The following is a 10,526-nucleotide window of genomic DNA, read 5'->3' as shown; positions in this document are numbered from 1 at the left end:
AGCAAAAGGGCAGTGACACCTGCCTTAGTGAAGTGCGAGCGACAGGTGACTGGGGAACCTGTGCTGTCCTCATCAAACCGGTTCTGTAGCGGGGTTTCAGTTGATAACCGTTGCTGGCTAGCTGCCACTAGTCTCACTGCCTTCCAATCCCAGCTCTCCAAGCTGCTGTTGGGATTCTGTGACTGACCCAAAAAAAAAAATCCGCTCAATAAATTCCCTTGTGTTTCTGAAGTGGTTTTTGTTACTTGTTATTATTTGTTACTTCTCTGTGAGTCAAGCTTTCCAGCACCCTTCCCATGAGACACGGACTTCTCATCTCTAGAATCTCAGATGTCCCCTCTTCCTGGAAGCCTTCCCTGATTACCTGGGTCAGGCTAGGTGCCTCCCTCTGGCTTCCTAGAGTCTCCGGGTGTCCCCTTCCAAGTAACTTTGCCCATTTTAGGGCAGCGGAGGGTTTTCTTCTCCATTAGACTGTAGGTGCATGGATAATGGATAAGAGAGAGAAGGTTTGGAAGCCATGGACTGATTGACCTTAAAATAAATGGAGTCTGAAACCCTCCCGAGTCAATGAGAGTGCTGGAGAAGAGTCAGCAGCTTGCTTGAAACCAGTGGTTACATTATTTTTTGAGAAGCGGCAAGAGGAAAGGCGAGGCAGGCAGGGGAGGTCCCTGACTGCTGAAAACACCCCAAAGGATTTTACGTATCTGGCCCTAAGAGCTGGTGACCGGACCGTGGGCAGGTCGGGTGCATGAATAGCTGAGAATCGCGGTGTAGGACTCCATTTCTGATGGAGGAGGTGACCCTGGGTGGGAATATCTGAGGGTGGAGGGGGCCCAGGTTCCTCAGTTAATAGGGCAGGGGCAGGTCGTCGGGTTGAGACCACCCTTCCCCAGAGCCACAATGCCTCCTGGTGGCTTTGCTGGTCTCCCTCACACACCGGAGGATTGAAGGATCAGGATTTAATTTATTTCAGCTTTGTCACCCACTTCCAGCCCCAAGGCTCCCTTCCTCCGGTCCAGGTGCCCTGCCATGCAGAAGAAAAGGGTGTTAGAGGTTTCACGCACTCACTCACTCACTCACTCACTCACTCATTTATCTGCTTTCTTAATTCAGGATTTCCCTGCGTGACCCAGGATGTCTTGGAACTCACTGGCCTTAAACTCTACCTCTGCCTCCCGAGTGCTGGGATTAAGGGAGTATGCCACCAGCACCCTGCTTATTTATTTTTAATAAAAATAGTTTCTTTTTAATTAGTGTGTATGCGTGGGTATGTGCACATGTGTGCAATTCCTGAAGACGACAGAAGAGGGCGATAGATAGAAAGCAATTATCAGCCACCTACCATAGGTGCTGGGAACTGAAACTCGGTCCTGGGCAAATGCAGGGCCCACTCTTAACTGTTGGGACTCTCCCTCCCAAACCTCGTTTGTTTGTTGTTGTTTAAAGACAGAAGGTCAGCAAGACAGCTTAGCAGGAATGGCCTGCAGACCTGATGACTGGAGTCCACTCCCATGGTGGAAGGGGAGAATGGACTTCTAGAAGTTGTCCTTTAACCACCTACATACACCATGGCACATGCCATACCCCCACCAAGGGAATACATAAATGCAATTGTAATTTTTTTTTAAAGGTAAATCTCATGTAGCCCAGGCTGACCTGATTATGTAGCTGAGGATGACCCTGAGCCTCCTACCTTCATCTTCCGAGTGCTAAGATTACAATCACTTGTCACCACTCAGTTTACCAAGTGCCAAGGATTGAACCCAGGACTTTGAGGCAGACAAACGCTCAACCAAAAACCACATCGCTAGACTCCCTCCCCTTCTTTATTTTGAGACAGGGTCTTGAATCCCTGATGATAACTGTGTCAGATCCAGTCACATAGGACAGAGAGTAGTCGGGGGAAGCAAGGTAGACTCACCTGGCCTCTGGGTGTTGGGCACTACCGAGGTCCACAGGGCCAGCTGGAGGATGCTTTCCCTCTCAGGAGCTTCTGCCACGGAGAGAGTCACAGGGGGAGGGGTGTTGGTTTCATGGGAGTCAGTCTTTTCCCTCTGCCCACTCCCCAGACCCTGAGGTCTCAATGCGACATGAAGGGCCTGTACTTACTCTGTGGCCCCCTCCCTGGCCTGGGGCCTGGAGGTGACTTCCCACAGAACCGACGCCATTTTGGGGAGAGGAAGTGGAGGTCGGAGTCTGGGCAGGGCGAGGGGTGCCTGAAAGGAAGGGATTAGGGAACGGTTCATGGGCTGGTGATTGTATAAAGGCGCGTGCTGCCAGACCTCATAACCTGAGCTCCATCACCAGGGCCCACGAGGTGGAAGGAGAAAACTTACTCCTGCAAGTTGTCTTCTGACCTCCACAATGTGCTGAGACAGAAGCAAGCCTGAGCGCATGTGCACGTGTACACACACACACAGACAATTAAGAATAAAAATACAATGTAAACAAAAGAAAACAAAATCAAGCAGGGTAGTGGCGGTGCACGCCTTTAATCCCAGTCTCCAGGAGGCAGAGGCAGGCAGATCTGAGTTTGAGGCCAGCCTGGTCTACAGAGTGACTTCCAGGATAGCCAGGGCTCCACAGAGAAACCCTGTCTCGAAAACCAACCAACCAATCAACCAAACCAAAACCAGAACCAACCCAGTATAAACAAACAAATCTCACATCTTTTCTTCTACATGGAAGAAATGTCCTAGATTGGTCTGGCAAGACAGCTCAGCAGTAAAACATGCTTGTCCAGCCCGATGACCTGGAGTCAGTCCTCAGAACCCGAGGTGGAAAGAGAGAATTGACTCCTGGGTCATTCTCTGGACTCCACTCGGCATCCGAGAGCTGTGCACACACATCTCAAGCACACTCACGGTAATAGTAAATTTTAAATGAAAACAGATGTCTCCCAGGTGAGCTGCCTGTAGTGGTGTACACTTGAAATCCCTGGAGTAGAAGCAGGAGGATCAGGAATTCAAGGTCAGTCTTGGCTATATAGATACTTGATGCAGCCCGGGCTATAAGAGGCCCTGTCTCAAAATGTGTCCCCCAACAAACAAACAAACAATAAAACAAAAACACCACCACTAGTAACCAAAGCTCCCGGGCTGGAGAGCCGGCTCAGGGGTTAAGAGCAATGGTTGCTTTTCCTGAGGGCCTTGCTCCCAGAAGCTCACGATCATCTGTAACTCCGGTTTCAGGGGATCTGACGCTCCCTTCTGGCCTTTGTGGGCACTGCACACATGTGGTGCGTGACATCCATGTAAACAAACATATTCATAAAGTTAAAAAATAAACAAACGAGCTGGGCACTGGTGGTGCACACCTTTAATCCCAATACTTGGGAGGCAGAGGCAGGCTGATCTTTTGAGTTTGAGGCTAGCTTGGTCTACAGAGTGAGTTCCAGGACAGTTGGGGCTACACAGAGAAACCCTATCTCAAAAACAAACAAACAAACAAACAAAAAACAAAACAAACAACAATAACAAAATCTCAAAAAACCAAAACGAAACAAAAACAAAAAATTGGGAGGTTATCCTTGGCTACATAGCCAGTTTGAGGCAAGCCTGACCTACAATAAGGCCCTGTCTCAAAAATACTTATATACTCACGCCACAAACATTTCTGGATCACTGTTCTAGGCTTTGAGGACACAGCCATGAATGAGAAAAACAGCTCTGCTCCTGCAGAGCTGACATACATGGAGAAATAAAGAGAACAGTTCTCGCAGTGCTGGGGGTGAGGTGGGGGACAGTTGGGATCGACAGGCCGCTTCCAAGTAAGGAAATCGCTCAGGTGTTCCAGGCCTTTCAAGTAAAGGAGAGTAGTTGACCAGATAGAGGAGGGCAACTGCAAAGGCCTCTGGGTAACTGGAATGACAGACCAGAAAGGGGCAGGGGCTCTAAGCTAGGAGGGGCGGGGCTTGTTGACTATTGGAAAGGCAAGGCTTGGTGGGTAGCCTAGATCCATAAATAACAGGACGAGGGTGTGTATGTGTGTGGGTGCTCTGTGGTGGTGGCGGCGGTCTACAGAGTGATTTCTAGAACAGCCAGGGCTACACAAAGAAACCCTGTCTTGTAAAAAACAAAAACAAAAACAAAAAAAACCCACAAAATCTAACCAAACAACCAAAAAAGAAAAAAAGAAAAGCAGGAGTGGGAAGCTGAGGCAAGAGCATCTTGAGTTCAGATACAGCTCTAGCAAGGTCCTACACACAAAAGGACTGTACACGAGTCTCCATTACGATAGCTATGAGCCTGAATGCAGACCATCTCATCCAGGGCCGGTGGTAGGGACAGGTACCGCACAGACCGCACAGACCGCAGAACAGGTACTTTAAAGGCTCGGTCAACTGCAGCCCGAGATCTGGTTCCCAGTTCTAAATCCATCTCCTATGAGTTTGGTCTCTCAGTGTTTCCTCTGGATACTGGGATCATAGCGGTACTCACCTTACTAGGCTGTCCCAATAATGGTGTATGTGAAGAAGCCATGTCCCCCTTTAAAAGGGAAGGAGGGGCTTTGGGCATGGTTCAGTGGTAATACGTGCCTGGAAGCCACCAGAGAAGGGCTGGGGTGCAGCTCAGTGGAGTACTCATCTAAAATGTATGAGACTCTGGGTTCAATCCTTAGAACCTCAAAATAAAGATGGGAGGGGTGCTGGAGAGATGGCCCGATGACTTGGAGCAAGATTAAGTTCCCCATATCACACCCCCATACCACAGTCCTCTGTAACACCAGTTCCAGGGGATCTGCTGCCCTCTTCTGGCCTTTGTAGACACTGCAGACACCTTTATGCACATAGTACCCAGCATGCATCAGGCTTACACGCATACACATAAGCGAAAGATGCCAAACATGGTGGTACAGGCCTTTGATCCTTGGGAATACACAGGCAGGAGGAGCTCTGTGAGTTCTAAACCATCCTGATCTACAGAGCGAGTTCCAGGCGGGGCTATATAAAATTAAATAGTGGGGCTGGAGAGATGGTTCAGTGGTTAAAAGCACTAAGTAGACCAGGCTGGCCTCTAACTCACAGAAATCTGCCTGTATCTGCCTTCCAAGTGCTGGGATTAGAAACCTGTGCCACCACATCCTGACTAAAACTAAATAAATATGATGGTGGTGGTGCTGAGGAGGAGAAGGAGGACGAGGAAGAGGAAGGGTGGGTGAAGGACCTAACAATGCCAAGAACCTTTGAACTGCTCTCAAAAGTACAGTCACCTTTCTGGTAAGGGGTGTGCCCAAGGCTTTCTCTCCCCTGGTGTGTTTGGGAGAAGGAAGGAGTAGGAGTTCACAGGAATGTGTAGAAGGCAGAGGAACTCTCATGCCAGGCAGAGGGCGCGGCCCAGGCCAAGGTGCACCCGTGTGGCTGGAGGTGACCAGCAGGCTGCCGTCCTGGCTCTGGCCCCTCTTTGTCCTCGGGGAGCCAGCTGAGTGCCTCTTAATGTTTCCATTTGTCTTTGGCCACGGGTCCAGATCTGTTTTTAGCTTCCCTCCCCGGGTGCTCCGGCCCCCCTTCCTGCTGGCTCTCTCTCCTTGCTGTGGTAGAAAAATGTTCCCGGATTTCCTGAGCTGTTTGAAGTCAGCTGGGTATTGATCGAAGCCAGTGTGTGCTCAGCTAGATGACAGGGACGATCTCAGAAGGCCCAGGGGTGGGAAGACAATACAAAATAGTTCGTCTGAGAAATTAACATGTGGGAGCTGGACTGAGGAATGTGTTGTTCACCCCAGGACTCAGGAAGCTGAGGCAGGAGGATGGAAAGTTTAAGCCAGCCTGGATGTCATTCTAATAACCTACTTTCAAAAGGAGAGCAAAGAAGAGGAGGGAGGAAAAGGAAGAGGAGGAGGAAGGGGAGAAAGAGGAAGAGGAGGAAGGGGAGGAGGAACAGAGAGAAGGAGCAGGACAGAGAAGCAGAAGGAGGAAGGGGAGGAGGGAGAGGAGAGAGAAGTGGGAAGAGCATAACAGGAAGGGGGAAGTAAAGGTGGAAGAGAAGAAAAGAAAATAGAGGAGGGCTGGATCGATGGTTCAGCAGTTAAGAGCACTGGCTGCTCTTGCAGAGGACCCAGGTTCAATTCCCAGCACCAACATGACAGCTCACAACCATCTGTAACTGTAACTCCAGTTCTGGATCTGATCTTTGATTCTGGCCTCTATGGGTACTCTGTGTTCACGGTGCCCAGAAATACATGCAGGCTAAACACTTATCTACACAAAATGTTTTTTAAAAATTAAAAATAGGCCGGGTGTGGAGGCACACGCCTTTAATCCCAGCACTTGGGCAGCAGAGGCAGAAGGATCTCTGAGTTCAAGGCCAGCCTAGTTTACAGAGTGGGTTCCAGTACAATCAGGGGTACACAGAGAATCACCCTCAAAAAAGAGAAAGTGAGGATGGCATCTTAACATTGGTGTTGAATATGAGCCCATTCCTGTGACCCACCCCAGTGTGGCCACGTGAGGGTGAAGTGAGACCCCAGCCACCCACCTCAGACCTCACTCACCAGTGTTAGCCAGCCTTTGTCTTGGGGTCTCTGAGGGAATGGATCTTCAGGGGGCAGTGGGGGAGCAGAGGGAGTCACCTAGAGGAGACAGAGGGGGCAGATTATGGAGTATGCTCACACCTACACATGTGCTTTTACTAGGGGCCAGCAGGAGCTGGCTCTGCAGACTCTACAGACAACAGGTTCAGGATCTCCCCTCAGGCCAGACAGTCAGGGAAAGCTAGGGCAGCCAGGCCCAAACATAGAAACGTTAGCGTCTAACAATCCTGTTCTAGACCCTCCTCCCTCACACCCAGAGTCCAGGTCCCAGCCCCCCTCCCTCAGACCCAGATGTAGAAAGTCTAGCCTCCTCCCTCAGATGCAGGACTTCAGTATCAGCCCTCCTCCCTCAGACTTGGGGAACAAGGGTTCCAGGTCCTGCCTGTCCCTGCTCACCGGCCCCAGTTTCCACTCGGCAGCCTCTTGGTGACAGCTGTCTCCTGAGTCACCTGCAGCAGTCCTGACCTCCGCTGACTTCTCTTGTGCCTGAGAGATACTCACGGCTTGGCGGCCTTTGATCTCACAACGGCAGAAGGGACAGGTCTGGCTGTCTGAGTGCTGGGGACAAAGAAGAAAAATGTCACTCACCCTGTTGTCTCCTGTGTCCCTTCTGACTTCAAATGACCTCCGACAAGGGAGGTAGGGGATGGCAGGGGAGAGCCGAGCTCTGAGATGGGAGAGGGGGAGGGGGAGGCTGGTGGCAGGTTGTGATGGGGGCTGGTATACTCTGAATCCAGGAGGGACCCTCAGGCTAGGGCCTAGCCCAGCAGAGCAGCTAAGGCCTTTGCTGTAGGCTCTGTGGGACTGGCCTCACATTGAGTCTCAGACATAGTATCTTAAGGTCTATTATTTGAGGTCCAGTAAGGAAAAGCCATTGAGTCTACACGGCCTGTGCAAGGGAGAAAAGGAATCCTTCCTAAAATTCATTAAGCAGCTCAGGGAGCCGTGGAGGGAGGACTTGGCCTGAGATGGCTACAGAGACAACACTGCAGAGAGCTGGGGCCCTGATGGCCTGACCGGACCTGTGTTCTCTCTGGAACCCTGTTTCCTCATCTGCTCAATGGGTCCCCTGGGAAATCTAGATGGGGCTTTTAGGGTAGGGATGGTGAGGCGGGGTGGGGCAGAGGGCAGATGGCAGCCCCACCTGCCAGGCAGCCAGGCAGCAGCTGCAGAGAAGATGCCCACAGGGCTCGATCCTCACGTCCTTGTCCCTCTCGGCACAGATCTTGCACAGCTCGAACGTGGAGTTCATGGCTTGGTAGAGCTGCACTTGCTCCTGGGAGAAGAAATGGACAGGGGGTGTGGCTGTGGAGGCTGCGTCCCAAAATCTGTGCCAGTCTGCATACTCTCCCAAGTTCAAGGCTGGGGCTGGGAATCAGCAGGCTTGGTAGAGGGTTTGCCTAATGCTCAGGACATCTTGGGTTCTAGCACCAGCCCCATATCAATCAGATGTGTCTGCACAGGTCTGTAATCTTAGCACTGGGGGGTGGGAGGGGCAGAGGACACGCAGGAGGGTCACCTTCAGTTACTTAGGAACATGGAGGCCAGCCTGGGGTTCATAAAACCTTGCCTCCAAACCAAACCAAACCAAACCAAACCAAACCAAACCAAACCAAACCACTACCAACAAAACACAACCTCTCACAGAAAACCGACAACCAAGTTAAGTACTTCCAGGACTCTCATAGGTATCTGCATTTCTCTATCTTTTCTGGCCACAGGATCTTTGTAGCCCAGAGGCAGGTCTTTTTTGTTTGTTTGTTTGTTTGTTTTTGTTTTTGTTTTTGTTTTTCGAGACAGGGTTTCTCTGTATAGCCCTGGCTGTCCTGGAACTCACTCTGTAGACCAGGCTGACCTCAAATCCGCATATCTCTGCCTCCCAAGTGCTGGGATTAAAGGCGTGTGCCACCACCGCCCAGCTGAGGCAGGTCTTACTTAACCTACCCAGCAGTGGAATTACAGCCAAGTGTCACCAACAGGCCAAGCACGTCTTCAACCCTGGACAAGACACTTGTTTTCTGGATTCCTCGTCTTGGGAATTGGTGCTTTTTAGTATTTAGTTTTAAAGATTCTTTTGTTTTTATTCTATGCACACACACACACACACACACGTGTGTGTGTCTGTGTGTGTGTGTCTGTGTGTATGTGTGTGTGCAACTGCTTGTGTGCCTGTGTACTATGTGGCTGTCTGGTGCTCTTGGATGTCAGAGTAGGGCATTGAAGCCCCTGGACTGGAGTTACAGGTTGTAATGGTTTGAATATGCTTGGCCTAGGGAGTGGCACTATTTGGAGGTGTGGCCTTGTTGGAGAAAGTGCGTAGTATGGGTGTGGGCTTTTAGACTTTCCTCCTAGCTCCCTGGAAACCAGTATTCTCCTGTTTGCCTTCTGAACAAGATGTAGAACTCTCAGCTCTTCCTGCACCATGTCTGCCTGGATGCTGCCATGCTTCTGCCTTGATGATAGTGGACTGAACCTCTGAACCTGTAAGCCAGCCCCAGCTAAATGTTGTCCTTATAAGAGTTGCATTGGTCATGGTGTCTATTCACAGCAGTAAAACCCCAACTAAGACACAGGTGATGCCGCCAGGTGGGTGCTGGGAACTGAACCTGGGTCCCCTGCAAGAACAGAAAATGCACTTGATCACTGAGCCATCCCAGAACAACTAGATTTAGCAAATATAGCATGCCCCGTCCCACTTGAATTTCAGATAAACAGTATGAAGTAGAAGGGGCTGGAGAGATGGGCTCGCTGTGAAGAACCTGTACTGTTCTCACAGAGGACCTGAGTCCCAGTATGTATATATGCAGAGCTCACAATCCAGTTGTACTTCAGCTCCAGGGGGATCTGACACCTCTGGCCATCAAGGACACCTGCTCACAAGCGTAAATCCACACATAGACAGATATATTCATACATCATTAAATAAAAATAGGTGTTGGAGAGGATGGCTCAGTGGTTAAGAGTCATGGCTGCTCTTCCAAAGGATCCAGGTTCGATTCCCAGAGCCCATATGGCAGTACAAAGCCATCCATACAACTTAAGTCCAGGGGATCCGACACCCTCTTCTGGCTTCTGTGGACACTACACACAGATGAGGCACATACATACAGGCAAATACTCATACACATAAAATAATTTTTTAAAATAATTTTTTAAATATTTACAATATATTTTAAAAGTTATATGAAGTTGGGAAGTGGTGGCACATGTCTTTAATCCCAGCACTCTGGAGGCTGAGGGAGGTGGACCTCTCTGAGTTCAAGACCAGTCTGGTTTACAGAGCAAGTTCCAGGACAGCCAGGTATATACATAAAATCTGCCTCTATCTATCTATCTATCTATCTATCTATCTATCTATCTATCTATCTAGAGAAAGAGAGAAAGAGAGAGAGAGAATGAGAGAGAGAGAGAGAGAAAGAGAGAGAGAGAGAGAGAAGAGAAAGGGTATCTTAAATGTAGAATGGGATATACTTAGGCTAAAAGAAATTCATGGTGTAAAAGGCTGAGGCAGGAGGATTGGGAGCTCCAGGTTCAGCTACATAGAAAGTCCTTGTACCTCAAGGGCCAGACACTGAGGTGCACACCTTTGATACCAGACACTGAGGTGCACACCTTTGACACCAGCAGTTAGGAACCAGCAGGAGACAGATTTTATAAATTCAAGGCCAGCCAGGTAGACCATTACCTAACAAGTTTCAGAACAGCCAGGGTTAGCTACTAAGGGAGATCTTGTCTCAAGATAACAACAACAACAACAACAACACGGGGAAAATCCCACAAGAACCAAGAACTAAATGTCAGTAGTACTCTGTATACATCTGTACCATGGTGCCCTATGGAGGTCAGAGGATGACTCAGTTCTCTCTTCCCAACTTGGAGTTCCTGGGAGCTGAACTGGTGACATCAGGCTTGGGCGCACTGCCTATAGTGAGTACTCTTGTTATTGTCCAGCCTTTTGCAGTATAGTCAATAAAGCTATTTTCTTATTTAAAAAAAAA

The 10,526-nt window shown here is 49.6% G+C and overlaps 1 protein-coding gene across 1 annotated transcript; it reads right to left on the bottom strand.

Annotated features, from left to right (window-relative positions):
• Positions 1-944: 944 nt before the first annotated feature.
• Positions 945-8,259, bottom strand: LOC114636152 (E3 ubiquitin-protein ligase CBL-C-like). The gene is made up of 6 exons (XM_028784406.1): positions 7,673-8,259; positions 6,925-7,086; positions 6,490-6,567; positions 2,110-2,216; positions 1,922-1,993; positions 945-1,024 (listed from the first exon to the last, which is right to left on the bottom strand). Exons 1-5 carry the CDS (start codon positions 7,778-7,780, stop codon positions 1,984-1,986), a joined length of 465 nt encoding a protein of 154 aa, XP_028640239.1. The 5' UTR covers positions 7,781-8,259; the 3' UTR covers positions 945-1,024; positions 1,922-1,983.
• Between the last annotated feature and the right edge of the window lie 2,267 nt (positions 8,260-10,526).

The sequence above is a fragment of the Grammomys surdaster genome, unplaced genomic scaffold, assembly GCF_004785775.1.
Source record: "Grammomys surdaster isolate TR1022 unplaced genomic scaffold, NIH_TR_1.0 122547, whole genome shotgun sequence".
In the NCBI taxonomy this organism is placed as follows: Eukaryota; Metazoa; Chordata; class Mammalia; order Rodentia; family Muridae; genus Grammomys; species Grammomys surdaster.
The sequence above is the reverse complement of the archived record's forward strand: the minus strand, read 5'-3'. Positions and strand labels throughout refer to the sequence as shown.

What these genes read in the sequence shown, in the direction of transcription:
- LOC114636152 (XM_028784406.1), bottom strand. Translation starts at nt 7,780, where the DNA reads ATGAACTCCACGTTCGAGCTGTGCAAGATCTGTGCCGAGAGGGACAAG. An exon ending in GCTGCCTGGCTGCCTGGCAG is followed by an intron (nt 7,087 to 7,672) that starts GTGGGGCTGCCA and finishes CTTTGTCCCCAG; the next exon opens with CACTCAGACAGCCAGACCTG. An exon ending in CCGAGTGGAAACTGGGGCCG is followed by an intron (nt 6,568 to 6,924) that starts GTGAGCAGGGAC and finishes TGTCTCCTCTAG; the next exon opens with GTGACTCCCTCTGCTCCCCC.